The 20,409-nt window shown below is 41.1% G+C and overlaps 2 protein-coding genes across 2 annotated transcripts; one reads left to right on the top strand and one right to left on the bottom strand.

Annotated features, from left to right (window-relative positions):
* The first annotated feature begins 3,613 nt into the window (after positions 1–3,613).
* On the top strand, positions 3,614–5,731 carry LOC136335950 (disintegrin and metalloproteinase domain-containing protein 21-like). Its single transcript, XM_066277211.1, has one exon. It carries the CDS (start codon positions 3,614–3,616, stop codon positions 5,729–5,731), a length of 2,118 nt encoding a protein of 705 aa, XP_066133308.1.
* Positions 5,732–13,412: 7,681 nt separating this feature from the next.
* Positions 13,413–15,779, bottom strand: LOC136335397 (disintegrin and metalloproteinase domain-containing protein 20-like). The gene has a single exon (XM_066276672.1). It carries the CDS (start codon positions 15,681–15,683, stop codon positions 13,413–13,415), a length of 2,271 nt encoding a protein of 756 aa, XP_066132769.1. The 5' UTR covers positions 15,684–15,779.
* Positions 15,780–20,409: the final 4,630 nt, after the last annotated feature.

The following is a 20,409-nucleotide window of genomic DNA, read 5'->3' as shown; positions in this document are numbered from 1 at the left end:
AGAGAGAGGGCAAACAATATCGTTTGAAGCATTTTCACATTATCGCCTGCTCTAAAGATGAACTCTAAGAAAAATAATATGGTGTGGTTTATATATATACTTACCAGCCTTCTTCACAACACTCTGTTTTAATTAGCCCTTCCAATTGTCCACCCTCCCATTCACAACTGCCACTCCATAATAAGTAACAAACATATTGAGAGATACACCAAATTTAGAGATCTTTGTCCTTGGAAGTTTTTATATTTGTCTGTGAACTTTGTTTTTCTCTTGTGAGCTACTTGCGCCTGGAATAAAATGCCTATCCATTAGCAATGGAATGTGCTCATATGGATCCACACTCTCTAGACAGGTTAATGCTAAGGATATTCTTCAGACTGAAACAAGTCCTCCCCATCTCCAGTATCCACACAGCAAATCTACAATAAATTACAAACTTAAATACTCTATGTTAGAGAGAAAGAGATGAAGTCTACTTGGTTAACTATTTTCCTCTGTGACTGAAAGGCAATCAGAATGTATTGACTACTGACACTATACATTAATGAGGAGCTCAGAATATTAGGCATGTGTAAACATAACGGCCGGGAGAATGAATGAAGAGAAGAAGAAAATGGCATGGGAGGGTTTGAAATATCAGCTGACTTCTCACCTCCATCCATTTCCAGTTCTGATTATACATTCCCTTTTTAAGATTTTCACAAACACATTGTTTTGAGATTCTCGCCTAAGTGGTGTATGAGCGTTTTGTAATAGAAATAGAAAAAATACATGGCAGATTTAAACCAGTTGTGTTTGTTTCGCAAATTAGTGTTATTAGAGAGCTTTAGGGGATTAAAGATTTGGGCATAAAGTGGTTGAAGTGATGGAACTGGTCACCTTGGCTCAATTGAAATGGAATTGAAGAGGGACAGGAGGTTGAGAGAAATGGGAGATAATGGAAGACAAAAGTATTTGGATTCTTAAAGAATGAAGCTGGGGGCATTACAATACCTGACTTCAAACTCTATTATAGGGCCACGACAATCAAAACAGCATGGTATTGGCAGAAAAATAGACACTCAGACCAATGGAACATAATAGAAAATCCAGAAATAAAACCACATATATATAGTCAAATAATTTTTGATAAAGGGGCCAAGAACATACAATGGAGAAAAGAAAGCCTCTTCAATAAATGGTGCTGGGAAAACTGGAAAGCCACATGCAAAAGAATGAAACTGGACTACAGTTTGTCCCCCTGTACTAAAATTAACTCAAAATGGATCAAAGATCTAAACATAAGACCTGAAACAATAAAGTACATAGAAGAAGACATAGGTACTCAACTCATGGACCTGGGTTTTAAAGAGCATTTTATGAATTTGACTCCAGTGGCAAGAGAAGTGAAGGCAAAAATTAATGAATGGGACTACATCAGACTAAGAAGTTTTTGCTCAGCAAGAGAAACTGATAACAAAATAAACAGAAAGCCAACTAAATGGGAAATGATATTTTCAAACAACAGCTCAGATAAGGGCCTAATATCCAAAATATACAAAGAACTCATAAAACTCAACAACAAACAAACAAACAATCCAATAAAAAAATGGGAAGAGGACATGAACAGACACTTCTCCCAGGAGGAAGTACAAATGGCCAACAGATATATGAAAAGATGCTCATCTTCGTTAGTTATTAGAGAAATGCAAATCAAAACTGCAATGAGATACCACCTCACCTGTTAGATTAGCTATTATTAACAAGACAGGTAATAGCAAATGTTGGAGAGGCTGTGGAGAAAAAGGAACCCTCATACACTGTTGGTGGGAATGTAAAGTAGTACAACCATCATGGAAGAAAGTATGGTGGTTCCTCAAAAAACTGAAAATAGAACTACCTTATGACCCAGCAATCCCTCTACTGGGTATATACCCCAAAAACTCAGAAACATTGATATGTAAAGACACATGCAGCCCCATGTTCATTGCAGCATTGTTCACAGTGGCCAGGACATGGAAACAACCAAAAAGCCCATCAATAGACGACTGGATAAAGAAGATGTGGCACATATACACTATGGAATACTACTCAGCCATAAGAAATGATGACATCGGATCATTTACAGCAAAATGGTGGGATCTTGATAACATTATACGAAGTGAAATAAGTAAATCAGAAAAAAACAGGAACTGCATTATTCCATACATAGGTGGGACATAAAAGTGAAACTAAGAGACATTGATAAGAGTGTGGTGGTTATGGGGGGGAGGGGGGAAAGGGAGAGGGAAAGGGGGAGGGGGAGGAGCACAAAGAAAACTAGATAGAAGGTGACAGAGGACAATCTGACTTTGGGTGATGGGTATGCAACATAATTGAAAGACAAGATAACCTGGACGTGTTGATCTTTGAATATATGTAACCTGATTTATTGATGTCGCCCCATTAAAAAAATAAAATTATAATTAAAAAAAAAAGTATTTGGATTCTCTTTGAGTTTGAGGAATAGGTATAGCAGGAGTAAGGGAGAGCTGGAAGGTTAAAATTATTGGTAAATTGTTAGGATGTAAGTAATGGTTTTGTTCTGTTTCATTTGGTGACATCAAGGTATAGATTGATAGTGGGTGGGTAAACTGAAGTACCGTAAAGCTGAATTAGAAAAGCTAAAAAAAATGTTGAGAAACCCTTCAGTTTTCAGATGAATTGTCTAATAATTTCTATCATTATTTATGAGGAAGGTGGGATTTTTGGGTGGAGAATAAGTACCAGTCAGGTATCAAAGGCTTTGAAGTGTATAACAGAATGACAGGGAGTGGTTAGTGGAAGAGTGCAAAAGAAAGGCTAAAAATTAGCGTAGTCAAATGTAGCAGGATGAATGGTTTAGAAATGACTTTGTGGGCTGTGGAGAATGGGAGCCCAGACTCTGAATTATGAGGTCCACAGAGCTGCTGAGAACTGGATTTTTCTAGAGTGAGCTTTAGGGAAAGAAATAAATTCTGTTGAATCTCCAGTTTAATAAGTAGATATAGGGAGCTCTGTGAAGGGGTTTAGGATTGAATTTGGTTCTCTCTCCCTCTTCCTTGGTCATCAAATACATATATAAATAAAAAGACAGCAGCTGTCACAGGAAAAGCTATACAAACAGATACAGAGGAATTTGAATCAGGGTAAAGGAAGTATTGACAAGGAATGAAGTCAGAGTCCAGGAGATTATTGGTAGTTAAGGCATCTTCATTTTCATATCTCCTACACAAGTCTTCTCAGATTTAATGAAAAGAGGAGTACCTATCATCCAACTTCAACAATTACCAGTACAGGCCAATACTCTTATCTGTAACTCCTTCCTTCCCAACACCATTTATTGAAAGCAAATCTAATTTTGTGATTCATTAATCATTTTTTTAACACTCAGTTCTTTCTCAATCCCACTTTCCTTACCTAATCCCACCTCCTTCTCCCCTATCCCTCTTTTTATTTTCAATTTCAGCACAGCAATTCTGCTGGCCAACTCTGCTGGGACTCAGATCCTTAAAGGTCAGCTCTACACAACGACCAGCTTAGAGGGAGGAGCCAGACTCAGAGTGTCTCACATTCATTTTCTCTGTACATCTGACTCCATCATGGCAGTTCCATAATGGTGGCTGGTGAGGCCAGGCTGTCCATGAGTATTGTTCTCCTGCTGCTCTGGCCTGGGGTATCTGTGTTTCCTTCTGGCCTCTCCCAGGCTAGATCCACCCAACACCTCAGCTCTCCAGAAGTGGTGATCCCCCTAAAGGTGACCAGCAAGGCCAGGGGTGCAGAGACTCCAGGCTGGCTCTCCTATAGCATTCAGTTTGGGGACTGGAGATACATTGTCCACATGGGAATCAAGAAGCTCTTGGTTTCCAGACAACTACTAGTGTTCACCTACACGGACCAGCATGCCCTCCAGGAAGAACAGCCTTTTGTTCCTAATGACTGCTACTATCATGGTTATGTCGAGGGCTTCCATGAGTCCCTGGTTGCTCTCAGTACCTGTTCTGGAGGCTTTCGAGGAATGCTACAAATAAATGACCTTGCTTATGAAATCAAGCCCATTAGGCACTCTACCACATTTGAACACCTGGTTTATAAGATAAACATTAATGAGACACAGTTCCTGCCTATTAGATGTGGCTTAACAAAGAAGGAAATAGCACATCAACAATTGGAATTTGTAAGGGCTGAGAAAACGATTCGGAAACAATATACTACTGATAACTGGTGGATCCCCTCCTGGTTTCTGGAGCTGGTTGTGGTGGTAGACCAAAGTTTCTTCATTTATTCTGAAAGCAACTTATCAAAGGTGCAGGAGGATGTATTTCTTGTTACTAACATAGTGGATTCCATCTATCAGCAGTTGGGTACTTATGTGATTTTGGTTGGGGTTGAGATTTGGAACCATGAGAATGTTTTCCCAATGATAAGCATAGAGCAGGTTCTGGAGGATTTTACTCAGTGGAAACAAATCAGACTTTCCTGGCTACAATATGATGCCGCACATATTTTCATTAAAAATTCACTTATGGGTACACTTGGTATAGCCTATGTTGCAGGAATATGTCATCCTCCTATTGACTGTGGAGTTAATAATTTCCAAGGAGACCCTTGGTCTCTTTTTGCCCTCACTGTGGCTCATGAGTTAGGTCATACTTTAGGTATGCGGCATGATGAAGAATTCTGTTCATGTGAGCAAAGTGGTTGCATCATGAATGCTATCAGAGTGCCAGCAAAAAGATTCAGCAACTGTAGTTATGCAGATTTTACCAAAACCACATTAAACCAGGGATCATGTCTGCACAATCCTCCAAGTCTAGGGAAAGTCCTCATGCCAAAGCGCTGTGGTAACAACGTGGTTGAAGAAGGAGAGGAATGTGACTGTGGATCTATAAAGCAGTGTGAACAAGATCCTTGCTGTCTGTTGAACTGCACTCTGAGTCCTGGTGCTCGTTGTGCTTTTGGGCTTTGTTGCAAAGACTGCAGGTTCATGCCATCAGGGACAGTGTGCAGACAAAAAATCTGTGAGTGTGACCTTCCAGAGTGGTGCAATGGGACATCCCATGAGTGCCCAGAAGATGTATACGTACAGGATGGGATTCCCTGTAGCGAGAATGCCTACTGCTATCAAAAGAGATGTAATAGCCATGACAAACAGTGCAGGGAGATTTTTGGTGAAGGTGCAAGGAGTGCATCTCAGCACTGCTATAAAGAAATCAACTCCCAGGGAAACCGTTTTGGACACTGTGGTGTAAATGGCACGGCATACCTGAAATGTAATATGTCAGATATCTTTTGTGGGCAAGTTCAGTGTGAAAATATGGGAGTCATTCCCCATCTAGGAGACCATTCTGCTTTGCAGCACACTCAAATCAATGGTGTCACCTGCTGGAGTGTCGGTTATCATTTAGAGGCGGGCACACCTGATCTTGGTGAAGTGAAAAATGGCACCATGTGTGGTTCAGGAATGATCTGCATACACAAGAAGTGTGTCAGTCTCTCTCTCCTGTCACAAGTCTGCCTGCCTGAGACCTGCAACATGAAGGGACTCTGCAATAATAAACATCACTGCCACTGTGGCTATGGGTGGTCCCCGCCCTACTGCCTGAACAGAGGCTCTGGAGGGAGTGTCGACAGTGGCCCAGCATCTGCCAGAAACGTTTTCTTCCCACTGGTCATGATTCTTAGTTTGTCAGTTTTGCTTCTACTGTTGACTGCTGTATTTATGTACCTTTAAAAACATTTCAGTCCTAAGGAGACCAAGGCCCACCCTTCAGATTAAGAGAATGCCTCTAATTTAATACCCTATGAATAAAAAAGTATCAGTTTCTTGGAGGTAGAAATGCTACATGCCGGAAACTGAGCACATTTCTGACAGTTTACAGAAAAAATGAAGAAAATTTCCTTTTTGTCTGTATCAGAAACATTGGCATCAAGAAAACATAATTCCTAACACCTTCCTAACTACTGTTCGCTGTGTAAGCAGCAAATAAAGATCTTTAATAAAGTTGGTTCGCTTTGTGTTTCTTAAGTGCAGATATAACTCACGGGCAAGCCAGGAGACAGACATCTAAAGACCTATGGGTGAGTTGTGTCTGTTTATTTCCAAAGTAATTTCTAAAAGGTGGAGAGGATACATTTCCTGTTGACAACACAGTGGATACTATTTCTCAGCAGTTGGGTACTTCTGACTAGGATTGGAATTTGAAATCTTGGAAATATTTTTCCAATGAAAGCATAGAACAAGTCAAAACTGCAAGTTCAGGCCATCATTGGAACTCAGTAGACATCAGGTAAATGAACTTGACCTTCCAGAGTGGTGCAACAGGACATCCCATCAGTGTCCAGAAGATGCATATGTGCATAATGGGATTCCATGCGGTGACAGTGCCTTCTACTACCAAAAGACATGTAATAAAATTGGGAAAATTATTTAAATTTTATAACATTCTGCTCCAAAATCTGAAAAGGAGAATGATAATATTGTTTGTCACATCCAAATCCATGGGTTTATTTGGTAACCAAAACAGAGAGATTCTTGTTAAAGTGTAAACAAATTGTTGTTTAATAAAAACTCCTAGTTATTCTGACTAGTGCTGGCACAGTGGACAGAGCATGGACCTGGGATGCATGCTGAGGACTTGGGCTGGAAACCTGAGGTTGCTGCTTGAGTGCGGGCTCATGGGCTTGAGTGCGGGCTCATGGACTTGATCACAGGCAAACAAGCTTGAGTGCAAGATCACCAGCTTGAGTGACAGGCTCATCAGTATGATCCCAAGGTCACTGGCTTGAGCCCAGAGGCCTTGGCTTAAAGCCCAAGGTCACTCACTGGCTTGAGCAAGGATCAACCCCCTCCCCCAGGTCAAGGCACATATGAGAAGCAATCAATGAACAATTAAAGTGCTGCAACTACAAGTTGATGTTTCTTACCTCTCTCCACCTTTCATGTGTCTTTCTCTCTGGCTCTCTCAAGGAAAAAAAAATAATCCTGGGTCTGTTCCCTTTGTGTTTTCTAGCCAACTTCGTTGTTCTCTTCGCCTTACTTTAATGGTTTCGATATCCTCTTGGAGTATTTTTTTAATACTGGAATATACTCTCTGTGAGGGCAGTGATATTTTTATTTGTTTTGCACACTGTTTTATGTCAATTCATATAATAGTATGCAATACACAATAAATATTCAAAAGAAATAATAGAAATGATTTATTAATTGCATAAAATTATTTAGGAAAAGTAAAAATAAACCTTTTCTGTCTTTAGAATCACTAAAGCTCTTGCTCAAAATTGGACATTGAGAATTTAAAATAATGTGTACTTTTAATGCTCCCTCTGGTATTGACTTTTTCCAGTTTCTTTGTCTCTAATTTGTATCCTCCTTAGCCTATTCTCAGTGATTTTGGAAATCCTGTCTCATAAAAATACATATCTAATCTGATGCTCTCTATATATGGTCCAGATAATTTCTATTAATTTCTGTTCATGCTTTGCTAATCAAGTCAAATAACTTTTTTGATATAATTTTCTAATATGTTTTCCATACTTTGCATCCTCTGCTATTTCCTGTTCTGAATATACTTGGCAGTGTTATGTGTCTGCACATCTGTACATCTAATTCCCATTCCCATTATGCTATTGACCACCCTCCCCAACCCCCATCCTGACCAATTCCCTGGAAAACTCCAATTTGTTTCTCAGTAGAGACTGAACATCATACTTTTGGAAAGGCACCTCTTTGTGAAAAGTTATGTGTTCTACTTGTGTGCTCCTGTTACTTTGTGGTCATCCCTTTGACGCACTCTAGGAAAAGAAAAGGAAAAAGTCTAACAGTGTATCAACAAGGTATAGAAGAGAAGGATGTCTGGTGGAAACACAGAAACAGGGAAGCATGAACCAACATAATATTTGATTAAACCTGCAGAACGAGCCACATGCTTGAAGTGTCCATCTGGAGACAAACGGCATCTGTTCCAATTTACTGATTCTCCTTTCAAGTCGTTTTTTGGGGAAAATTAATTATAGTCAAATTTATCAATCAAATATTCTTTCATATTCACTGGGTCTTCTTTTTACATATTTTTAGAATTCTGTAAAATTAATGCATTACAAACAAGTTTATATATACAGTATATAAATGTATATATGTATATATGTGTGTATATATATATTTTTCACAATTTTATACCATTAACCTCATATTATAGACAAAGTATTTGGAAAATGCTGATTCTCCAAGAAGCAGATGCTAAGACCAGGATTTAGGTAGGTTTAGTTTATTTAGAAGCACAAAAAAGAGTATTTTAATGAGCAAGTTTCCACTATGGACTACTGGGGTCATCCCTTGTGGACTCTTTAAGAAGTTATGTGAAATACACCTTAGGATAGTCCTCCATGATGCAAGAGAACACTGTCTGTCAGAAAAAAGGAGCGAGAAACATCATTTAAAGTAGGAAGATGTCAGAGAATGGATATTGTCTACTGTAGCTGCAAGGACACTCAGGAGGGACAAGGGATGTAGGGCAGGCCATCAGCATCTATTGTATCCACATTCCCAAGAAAACAAATGCTAATGCAAGGATTAAATGCAAATGAATCTTCTGTTCTACTGGCAAAGATTCCTATATATACTAATGCCTTCCTACTTCATAAGAGTGTGCTTGGCCCATTCATGGGGCAGGTTGGGACCAAGAGGAAGTTAATACATGTGGAAGCAACTGTTAACCAATGAATGAGAGTTGTTTTGTGACTAAATCTCACAGCTCTCCCAGTCTTCATGGGTCAATCATGAGGTGTCTGAGTGTCTCTCAGGAAGGCCATGGTAGAACTGGCCTGGGTGCTCACACAGTCACTCACCCATTAATGTATGCTTGAATTGCTTTTAACTTTTTCTTGTCTCAGTTTCGACACCTTCACCATGTACTCACATCTTGGGAATGTATCCCAAATAAACTACTCACTCTCAAATCCTTATCTCTGGGACAGTAGTACCAGAAGTGTTCCCTAAAAGGTAGATCCATTGGGTGTGAGACTCTAGATCAGTTACTTGTCAGAAGGCATAGCTGTCACAGGACTCATAGTTATGGCCAGTGGATTGGTGACCACTGGTGTGCTACTACACCAGGAACTAAGACTCTCACTTCAGCTCCCACTCAGGCCCCAATAATGACCGCTTTCCTCTGATGAAAATGGTGTGTAAGGATGAGGTACAGATGGAAGTGGTGCCCTGGCTTATCCAATAGTTCTCACATTTGAATTACGAATATGAAAATTATCAATTTAGGTAACTGGTGAAGAAGTGATGAATAAATAAAATGACATGCTCAGATAAAATAACTTGGGCATGGTATTAAAGTCCCAAGACCTCAGTGACAATGTTGGAAGAGAATCTCATTCTATAGACTGTTGAAAATAATACCCCAGACTAGTTATAACTATCCAGATTTATAAAGATTACTGAATTTAGAGTTCTGGCATGTTTCCTATGTAAAAATCAGAGGTCATATTAAGGAAGAAATGCTATCCTGAGATTTAAAACAAAGACATTTGAGTAGCTGCATTTGAAAATTTGAATCCTAGGGCCCTGGTAGATTGGTTCAATAGACAGAGCATCAGCCCAGCATGCAAACTTCCCGAGTTTTATCCCTAGTCAGGGCACACAGGAGAAGCAACCATCTGCTTCTCTTCCCTTTTTCATCCCACAGACAGTGAGTGGCTCAGTTGGTCCAAGCACTGGCCTCAGGTGCTGAAGACAGCTTGTATGATTTGAGCATCAGCCCCAGACAAGAGTTGCTGGGTGGATTCTGGTCAGGGCAACATGCAGGAGGTTCTCTTTCTATCTCCCCTCCTCTCACTTATAGAAATAAAACAAAATTTGCATCCTGCGAGTCCCATGAACAACACTCTGGGCCAACAGAACTCACTCCTCAAACTTTACTGGAGGAGAGTAGGATCTCATTGCTTGGAGACCATGTTTAACCAAACATTATGCTTATCTCCTAAAGATCTGGTCTTAACATCCCTTACTTGCAACTTAGATCAACAACTTGGGTCAGGACAGTTCTTAGTACGAGAGGAACAGGATCACTGACCAAGAGAGCTTTGGGAGCTGGCTAACATATGCCATCTGGAGCCAGGAGTACAGAGACTAGATCCTAAGGTTACTGTTCCAGGATAAATAGATTACACAAGACAAGGCTTTTTAATAAGGGGTTGCTCAGGATTTAACATTCTTGCAAAGAGCTTATCCTAACATACTGATGGAATTACTGCATTGTTGAGACTTGGAAATGTTGGTGGGCTATAATAATAGAGGTGGAAATGCTAGAACTACTTTGGCAAAGAAGTGAATTTGGGGGTCAGAATATTCAGAGTAGAAGGCGTGTGAGAATAGGGTATTACAAAAGGCCAGGGAAACCAGCACTGACCCTGTTTCTCGGGAGGTCCTAAAGGAATGTCTTCACCCAAGCAGCAAGAAATGCAATTGTCAGTCAGAGAAAAGCAGTCGTCATTGGGACCTCAGTGGTGGCTTTCTCTGTAGGCCAGGTTTGATAACAAGACAGGGTGCTATAGAACAGGGCTCTCTAGTATCAACAAGGTTGATAAGATTCCAGAATAGTTTAAAAAAAAAAAAAAGGTGGTAGCCCTTACTATTAGAAACAAGGTGGGTATAGTTACTCTAATGGGCAATAAGACTAGAATGACAAACTCTAGACCTGACCTAAGTATGTCGAGGCATTCTAAGAATTTTGGTTCTCCTACAGATGATATCGGAGGTAAGGCAATGAGGACATTTATTGCCTTAAATAACTAAAAACAAAAAACAAAAACTAAAACTAAAACCTGGTGATCAATCCCCAGATGCCAACTTCTGCAATAGGCATCTATTGTCCACTTTTAAATCCTGAGTCAGGTCAATAATTGACCAACTGCCAATTGTAGAAAAAACCTGGTACTTTTCAGAAAGCACTGTGCAATGTTACCACAAATACATGCAATAAATATTCGCTTGCTGCCCAAAGCAACGTGTCCCCCAAAATGAATATATATGTACCAGACAGAGTTACACAGTGGAGGAAGGGGGACTACTCAGAGCTTTTGAAGACTAAGATGCAAGGTCTGACCAGACAGAGACACAACAGAATCCAAGAATGCCTCATGGAGGAGAACACGTTAACTAGTAAAATCTCGATCCAAGTGCATCTGACAGTGGGTCCAATAGGTCCAAGAACTCACTCAGTGCTAATTTTCCTGGCTTCCAGTAAATAAACTCAGAAGACGATGGGACCCTCATAATGGTTGTAAGAGTTATGGTAGAAAAGACCAAGTGAGAAGCCCTAAAAGTTTCCCCCATACCCACCTATCTCACAGTGAAACAGGAACACTAACATATCAGGAATGTAACAGCAGAGAGTAATGCCACCACATAACAGCTGCAGGGAGGTAATCCAAATCAAATTCCCATTTAATTCAATGATTTTCTGCAGCAAAGATCAAATGGGTCTTTCAGAATGACTATAAAGTACTTTAAACTTACAAGCAGAAGCCCCAATCACGTATATTGTGATCACTGGAAGAGATCATTAAGAAAACATAACAAGCCCAATTGTGTAGGCACATAGGGATATAGAAAATTGATAAAGATTAAAATTGAAAAATGCAAATTTACATTATCAGGAAGGAAATAATAAGGACACATAATTCGAGTTCACATAAATATAAAAAAGAAAATGAATAGATATTATGAACAACTTTATGACGATAAACTTGAAAAAAATAAGAGAAATGCCTTGAAAAATGTAATCCAACAAAATTAACACATGAATAAAAAATGAATAGTTCCATTCGTATTAAAGGGATTGAATCTGAAATCATAGATTCACATGGAATTTTAGTTAATTCTTCTAAATAGTTTTGAGAAATTCCAGGTCTTACCCTCATTAAACTTTATAATTTCAAGGAAGCAATCACACGGAATGGGCAGTGTAGGTGAGGACCAGGACCACCAACACCTACACATCATACCTAAGGAGGGCACGAAGGCCCTGCCAGTGCAGCCCCAAGCAGGAAGGACACGACAGGAAATAATTGGTTCACCGTGCTCATCCAGAGTGGCCAAGGCGTGTTCAGAGCTACAAAACAATCGATCCTCTGCCTGAAAAACTGGCTTCATCGCAGAACACTTTCCTTTCCAGGTGTTCTTCTCTAATAAATACCTTGCACTCTAAACTCCAATTTGGTGTCCGCTCTGGAGAACTCCAACTGTACAATGAAGTAATTACTGCAAGCACTTACCAACCCCAGTGTCAGGGAAGCAAAGAAGAGAAGCTGAGTTTCTATTATTATTAGAATACTGATGATTAAGGGAGATCCTCTGCAGAGCAGGGACCAAGACCCTTTAAGGAGGGCAAGGGACCAGCTACTGCTCATGCTTCAGGAACTCAGAGGAGGACCACCCTCCTAACCCTAGATCTGCAACTCAGATCTCTGAGGGTATGAAGCATGACCAACTGGTCCGGGGACTTCTAGGGAAGAATGAGGGTGGTTCTAACAGAGCTGGAATCTCAAACCAGACGTAACTACCAGAGTGAATGGCCCTAGCCAAAATGACACTAAGTGTAACTTTTAGTACACATCAAGTAAACTGAACTCCCTTCTTCCCTCATCCTTCATTCCAGGCTACCTCTATTGTCCCCTTTTGGCATAGCTACCTGGAAGACAGCTGGCAAACAGAATGGGATATAGTAGCACATCCCAGACATTACATCTTTCAGTACAAAGGCTGGAAAAGCTTCAGATCTGATAGGCACCAGCTTCAAAATGTGTCTTTGCTGTTCCCTTGCCCAGGGTACATGAAGACATAAATGAAGTGTTTGAGCTTTTGCCCCCCAGTATGTTTTCCATTTGGTGCAAATAAATTCTTATAAAAATTCTCTTAAAAAAAGAAAAAAATGACTTTCAGTAAAAATGAACTTTTTTTTTTTTTTTTTAAATAAATTTTTATTAATGGTAATGGGATGACATTAATAAATCAGGGTACATATATTCAAAGAAAACATGTCTAGGTTATTTTGTCATCAAATTATGTTGCAAACCCCTCGCCCAAAGTCAGATTGTCCTCCGTCACCCTCTATCTAGTTCTCTGTGCCCCTCCCCCTCCCCCTAACTCTCTCCCTCCCTCCCTCCCATGTCCTCCCTCCCCCCCCCACCCTTGGTAACCACCACACTCTTCTCCATGTCTCTTAGTCTCATTAAAAATGAACTTTTAATATTGCTTGAAACAGTGAACAAGAAGTAAAAATTTGCTACGAATCCATCGGTGTAATCTGATTCAAACACGGGAGATCCTTAAATTTTTCTTTAAACAGTAGACATGTTTTCTATTATTAAAAAACTAGAGATCTTTTTTCAATGAAGCCGGAGCCTTAGTGATCCTCTTCCTCCGCTAGCTCCTCTTCTTTCTCTGCTAGCTCCTCTTCTTTCTCTGCTAGCTCCTCTTCTTTCTCCACTAGCTCCTCTTCTTTCTCCGCTAGCTCCTCTTCCTCCACTAGCTCTTTGTCCTCTTTGTTTTTACATTTTATACACAGCATAATGAAGAAACATAAAAACAAAAGAGCCAAAGGAATAAGCCACAATAAGAGCAGAGAACCCACCTTTCTCTGTGGTCCTTGGTCCTTGATCGGTGGGCCACTGTCAATACTACCTCCATTGCCCTTGTGTTGGCAGTAAGGGGGTGCCCAGCCATCATTACAGTGACAATGCAGTTTATTATTGCAGACCCCCTTCATGTTGCAGGTCTCAGGCTGACAGTCTTGTGACAGAGGAACCATAGTGACACACTCCTGGTGCTTGCAAATCTTCTCTGGACCACACACTGTGCCATCTTTCACTTGACCGCTATCAGGAATGGACATCCCGAAATGATAATCAGTGCCCCAGCAAACAGTGTCACCGACCTGATGCTGAAGTACTGAAGTATGATCTGTCAGATTAGGCATTACTGACACATGCTCACACTGAACTCGCCCACAAAGGATATTTGACGTGTTACATTTCAGGTATGCCGTGCCTTTTAGACCACAGTGGCCAAAACGGTTTCCCTGGGAGTTGATTTCTTTATAGCAGTGCTGAGATGCACTCCTTGCACCTTCACCAAAAATCTCCCTGCACTGTTTGTCATGGCTATTACATCCCTTTTGATAGCAGTAGGCATTCTCGCTACAGGGAATCCCATCCTGTACGTATACATCTTCTGGGCACTCATGGGATGTACCAGTGCACCACTCTGGAAGGTCACACTCACCGATTTTTTGTCTGCACACTGTCCCTGATGGCACAAACCTGCAGTCTTTGCAACAAAGCCCAAAAGCACAATGAGCACCAGGACTCAGAGTGCAGTCCAATAGACAGCAGGGATCTTGTTCACACTGCTTTATAGATCCACAGTCACATTCCTCTCCTTTTTCAACAACTAGGTTCCCACAATACTGTAACTTAAAAATATTCTCTGGATGTGGAAGAGGGTTAATACATAACCCTTTACTGATAGTATAGTCCCAATACTGGCCATAACTGCAGTTGCTGAATTTAGTTGCTGGAACTTTGTAGGGATACATTACGCACCACCTGAAACCACACCGACACCACTGAGTGTCATGCACCATACCCAAATTATGACCAAGCTCGTGGGACACAGTAAGTGCAAAAGAATAGAGAGCATCGCCTTCAAAAGCATCCACTCCACAATTAAAAAACTTATGGCATAGGCCACCAACGTAGGCAAGACCAACCTTCATGCCAAAGGATTTTTTAATGAAAAGATGGACTAGATCATATTGCACTCGGGCATCAAGGTGCATAAACTTCCAAAGAGAAAATGAATCCAGAGTGTCCTCTATGCTATCAGTGGAAAATGGGTTTCCTTTATTCCAGACCTCAACTGCAGTCAGAATTACATCAATCCTGAAAGGCTGATAGAGGAGACCTATTATATTGACCACATCAAGTACTTCATGCTGCACTACTGACACATTACTATGAGAGTAAGTGTATCGAAAGTGGTCCACAACAACCACCAGCTCAAGAAATCGCAAGTGAGTCCACCAGCCCATGTAAGAACTTTGCATTAGAGTGCCTTTATACAACTCTTGCATCTTCAATTGGCTTGCTATTTTCTCTTCTGTTAAGCCACATCTCATAAGTGGGAGCTGTACATCTACCTTATACACGAGGTGTTCAAAAGTGGCAGAAAACCTAATTGGCTCAATTTCATAAGCAAGATCATTTATCTGTAGCATTCCTCGGAGTCCTCCAGAACAGGTACTGAGGGCAGCCAGGGACTCGGGGACCCCCTGCACATAACCGTGATAGTAGCAGTCATCAGGGACAAAAGGCTGCTCCTGGAGAAGGGCATGCTGGTCCGTGTAGGTGAACACCAAGAGTTGTCTGGGAACCAAGAACTTCTTGACCCTCATGTGGACAATGTGTCTCTGGCCCCCAAAGTGCAGGCTGTAGGAGAGCCAGCCTGGAGCCTTAGCATCTCTGTCCCTGCTGGTCACCTTCAAGGGGATCACCACTTCTTGGGAGAAGCGTTGGGAGGGCCTGGCCTGACTGTGGTCATATATGGACAGAGACACCTGAAACCACAGCAGTAGAAGAGTGCCCTTGGGGGGCACCAGAGCCTCACCCACTGTCATTCTGGAGCTGTCATTGTGGAGCCATCTGTCCGGGGCAGAAGCGGGCTGGGTATGAGGCACTGCTGGTACAGTTCCTCCCTCTGAGCTGCTCAGGGTGCAGGGTAGACCTCTACAGACCTGTTAGTTGGAAGAGTTGAGCCATCAGAGCCGCAGTGCTGAAAGTGAAAGCAGAAAGGGCTAAAATGGGGCAGGTGTGAAGGGAGGGTGAGTGAAGGAAAAGTGATTCTCCAATTGGGGCAAAGCTAAAATCAATAAAATGCCTGAGATTGCCCTGATATATATATTAGGGGAGGGAGTGGGGAAAAGGGTAGGTTTCCAGAAAAAGAGACGTAGGGCATTCATCATACATGGGTTATCATTGAGTGTGGATAGTAGCTACATAAGGCTTCATTTCATAATAATCTCTACACATGTAAACCAGCATAAAATTTTCCTATTAAAAATATTGACATCTGACTGATATCCTGCTATCTTCAACAAATATGTGGACAATCCATCAAAAACCCATCATTTTTGATCCCTTTATTCAGACAGTTTCTTCCCTATCCCCTCTTCTTTCTTTTTTTTCTTTTCTTTCTTTTTTCTTTCTCTTTCTCTCTCTTTCTTTCTCTCCTTCCTTCCTTCCTTTCTTCTTTTCCTTTCCTTCTCTCTCTCTCTCTTTTTTTTTTTTGGTGACAGAGACAGACAGACAGACAAAAAGGAAGGGAGAGAAATGAGAAGCATCAATTCTTCATTGAGGCTCCTTAGTTGTTCATTGATTGCCTTTTCATATGTCACTTGACTAAGGGGCTACAGCAGAGCGAGTGACCCCTTGCTCAAGACAGCAACCCACATTCAAGCTCGTGAGCCTGCACTCAAGCCAGATGAGCTGGTGAGCCTGCACTCAAACCAGCAACCTCCAGGTTTCAAACCTGGGTCCTCTGTGTCCCAGTCCAATGCTCTATCCACTGCACCACCACCTGGTCAGGCAGGCTCCATCTCCTCTTTTTTTTTTTTTTTTTTTAAATAAATTTTTATTAATGGTAATGGGATGACATTAATAAATCAGGGTACATATATTCAAAGAAAACATGTCTAGGTTATTTTGTCATCAAATTATGTTGCAAACCCCTCGCCCAAAGTCAGATTGTCCTCCGTCACCCTCTATCTAGTTCTCTGTGCCCCTCCCCCTCCCCCTAACTCTCTCCCTCCCTCCCTCCCATGTCCTCCCTCCCCCCCCACCCTTGGTAACCACCACACTCTTGTCCATGTCTCTTAGTCTCATTTTTATGTTCCACCAATGTATGGAATCATGTAGTTCTTGTTTTTTTCTGATTTACTTATTTCACTCCTTATAATGTTATCAAGATCCCACATTTTGCTGTAAATGATCTGATGTCATCATTTCTTATGGCTGAGTAGTATTCCATAGTGTATATGTGCCACATCTTCTTTATCCAGTCTTCTATTGAAGGGCTTTTTGGTTGTTTCCATGTCTTGGCCACTGTGAACAGTGCTGCAATGAACATGGGGCTACATGTGTCTTCACGTATCAATGTTTCTGAGGTTTTGGGGTATATACCCAGTAGAGGGATTGCTGGGTCATAAGGTAGTTCTATTTGCAGTTTTTTGAGGAACCACCATACTTTCCTCCATAATGGTTGTACTACTTTACAGTCCCACCAACAGTGAATGAGGGTTCCTTTTTCTCCACAGCCTCTCCAACATTTGCTATTACCCGTCTTGTTGATAATAGCTAATCTAACAGGCCCATCTCCTCTTTTATTCTGCAAGCGTCTTATCTAACCTCCATTCTGTTTGAGGTTACTAATTGAAGTAAACCCGCTTATGTGCTCATTAGTTTTAAGAGACCGCCTTCAATGAAGACAATTTTTTAGTTTATAATGCATTCTTATCTGCAGAGGAAACCAGAAGGATTTCAAAGAGGGCAGCCATACTGATGGAGTAACAGGGAGTGGGGCTGCTATTTGGGGGCAAGGCAAACAGTCCACTTGCCTCTAATCACAGCATGGAGGAAGCAGCCTTCTCTCTACCCAGCCCAGCTGCATCACGTTCTCCATCATGAGACTCATCTTGGTTGCATAAATATTGATTCTATTCTATGTGTCACATGGCTGGTGAGTTAGCTGAATGCTCTAGAGCTGTGATGGTGAACCTTTTTATAAAAACCGCCCACTTTTGCAGTGTTAGTCAACCTGGTCTCTCCGGCCCACTAGTGGGCATTCCAGCTTTTATGGTGGTCCAATCGCAGCACCATTTGGTTGTTCTGCTACCCACCCACTGGGGATAGCTGGAATGCCCACTAGTGGGCGGGAGGGACAAAGTTGACCAGCAGTGCAAAAGTGGGCGGTTTTTATAAAAAGGTTCGCCATCACTGCTCTAGAGAAAGCTGTACTGAGGAGTTTAAACATATAGCCAATTCATTAAAATATTGAAAAGGCCACAATTCGAGTGGACTCACATCACTCCTGTTGCAAACAAATTTTAGCTGAGGCAACAGCTGATTTTCCTCATTCACTGGCTTTCAGTTCAAAGTATCAGCAATTTGCTCAATTTTCAAAAGCAAAAATTAAAACAAATTTGGAGACACATCTGAATACATCCTGGTGGCCTGAATATTCAGAGTAAGAACACAAATGGAAACCAGCGGTGTTCAGCATGAAAACTAGCCTCAGCATTGTGATGTCAAGAACAGCTGCACACATCTGGACACTTTTCCAGAACTAATGAATGGCTACCAGAAACCAAGAATAGTAGATGAACCCTTTGAAAGAAAGCACCTCTGACACAGGTAAAACCCTAAAGCACAATCTCTTTCCCTTCCTGCCTGTCTGTCCCTATCCATCCTTCTCTCTATCTCTGTCAAAAAAACAAACTAACAACAAACAGAAAACTAAGAGGTGCAGCTATCAACTCCATGATGCTCCTTTTCTGCATTCTTTAATTACCAGCATACGTGTTCTACAGTCCATGTCTCAGTCTATGAGGCCCATTATGAAAGTTTCTATATTAGGATAACCCCAACCTCTTCCCTGTGTCCCCTCATTCTTACAGGTGAACTTCCTCCTCAGAACCATACCTCTGTGTACCTCAGTGTTGTTCCCTTTTTATCTTTTCAGGTAACTTAGAACTTTTTAAAGAATTACCTATATTAATTACACTTGGTGGATTTCTCTCTTTTCTGGACGAGATCTTGACAGATAACAGGACGTGATACCAATAGTGCTGCCAAGAGACACAGACAAAATGGGACTCTGGGATGGGTCTGGGCACGTCCATGACTTTACCTCACTGCTGAACTCCAGGGCAATGGGCATGTATGGCATAACAATTACTTAAATTACCACCCAATGTGGATTGTGATGAAGTGCCCTATTGAAGCGAGTGTGGGGACCAAGTGAGGGCTGTGATGATGATTGTAACTACCTCAACGACTGAGGGACAAGCTGGCCATACTGGATTCTACTGCAGAATTTGCATAATGAGGCTCAAGGTTCTAAATTCTCAGCTCAGGGACCTGGTAAGAGTGGGCTAAAAGTATGCCTCCTTTGTTTTATACACATGGCCAACCTCACAGAAAATCAGATTTTAATTGCGGAGTTGTAGAACAACAATGTACAGTAAGTTGAATACGTTGATTTGCCAACACTCAGTGGGAAAGAGGACACTGAGAAGGAAAAATCCTTGACACTTGCAAAGGAGAATTCCAGCTGGACTTGATTGATTCTGAGTATCTAGATCCTCCAATTATTCCCTGAGTCTCCTTTACCAGGGAGAAAGCCTACTCCTCTGCTGTCTGAGAAGTCCAGAAATCTCTAACTTGAGACCATGTCATTATCTCAGCTGGGGAAGTTATCCTGCAACGGGATGACTAGTCTCCTCAGAACGTAATCTTACCACCCTTTATTGGTTCTAACTGCAAGTCGTAATCTAATTTAACATGTTCCAGAGGAAGAAGTTCAACATCTGAATTGAGAGGAAAGAACTTCTTCTCTAAAATAATGACAATATTTTACTAATTTACATTGGTAATATTAAGTAAACAAATCATACTTACAGGAAGAAAGTAGTTATATAAAGTATACTTAATATAAAATTCAAAAGGAATGTTTATCTACTTAATAAATAGCTTCAAAATATATAAAGCAAATATTAAGAATCGAAAAGAGAAAGAGATCTGGCCTGTGGTGGCGCTGAGGTCATCAGTTCAAAACCCTGGACTAGCCCGGTCAAGGCACATATGACAAGCAATCAATGAACAACTAGAGTGAAGCAACTACTCATCTATGTGCCACCCCTAGTAGATTCAATAAATAAAATCATTTTTTTAAAAAAGAATTATCTAAAATCTACATGTAGGTATTAACACGCTTCTCTCAACAACTGATAGAACAATCAGACAAAAAATAATAAGAAAATAAATATTTAAGCAAGGATAATCAAATTAAGCTAATTGACACATATAAAACACTCTATCCAACAACTGTAGAATACTCATTAGGTTAAAACGGCACTCAGACCCCACCCAATGGTGACACCATGAAGGACCCAGTTCCCCCAGCACCAGCCTGTGCTTGGAGGGCTGCACCCACAGCATTTGTCTACAGCCTAAGAGCTTCCTGGTTTACAGACAACTGCCAGGTTCGTCTACACAGGGCAGCACGCCTTCCAGGAGAATCAGCCCTTTGTCCAGGATGACTACTACTATCAGGGTTATGTAGAGGGG

The sequence above is a fragment of the Saccopteryx bilineata genome, chromosome 4, assembly GCF_036850765.1.
Source record: "Saccopteryx bilineata isolate mSacBil1 chromosome 4, mSacBil1_pri_phased_curated, whole genome shotgun sequence".
NCBI classification, from domain to species: Eukaryota; Metazoa; Chordata; class Mammalia; order Chiroptera; family Emballonuridae; genus Saccopteryx; species Saccopteryx bilineata.
The sequence above is the reverse complement of the archived record's forward strand: the minus strand, read 5'-3'. Positions and strand labels throughout refer to the sequence as shown.

Excerpts from the sequence above, each read along its gene's own strand:
- LOC136335397 (XM_066276672.1), bottom strand. The coding sequence starts at position 15,683 with ATGACAGTGGGTGAGGCTCTGGTGCCCCCCAAGGGCACTCTTCTACTG.
- LOC136335950 (XM_066277211.1), top strand. The coding sequence starts at position 3,614 with ATGGTGGCTGGTGAGGCCAGGCTGTCCATGAGTATTGTTCTCCTGCTG.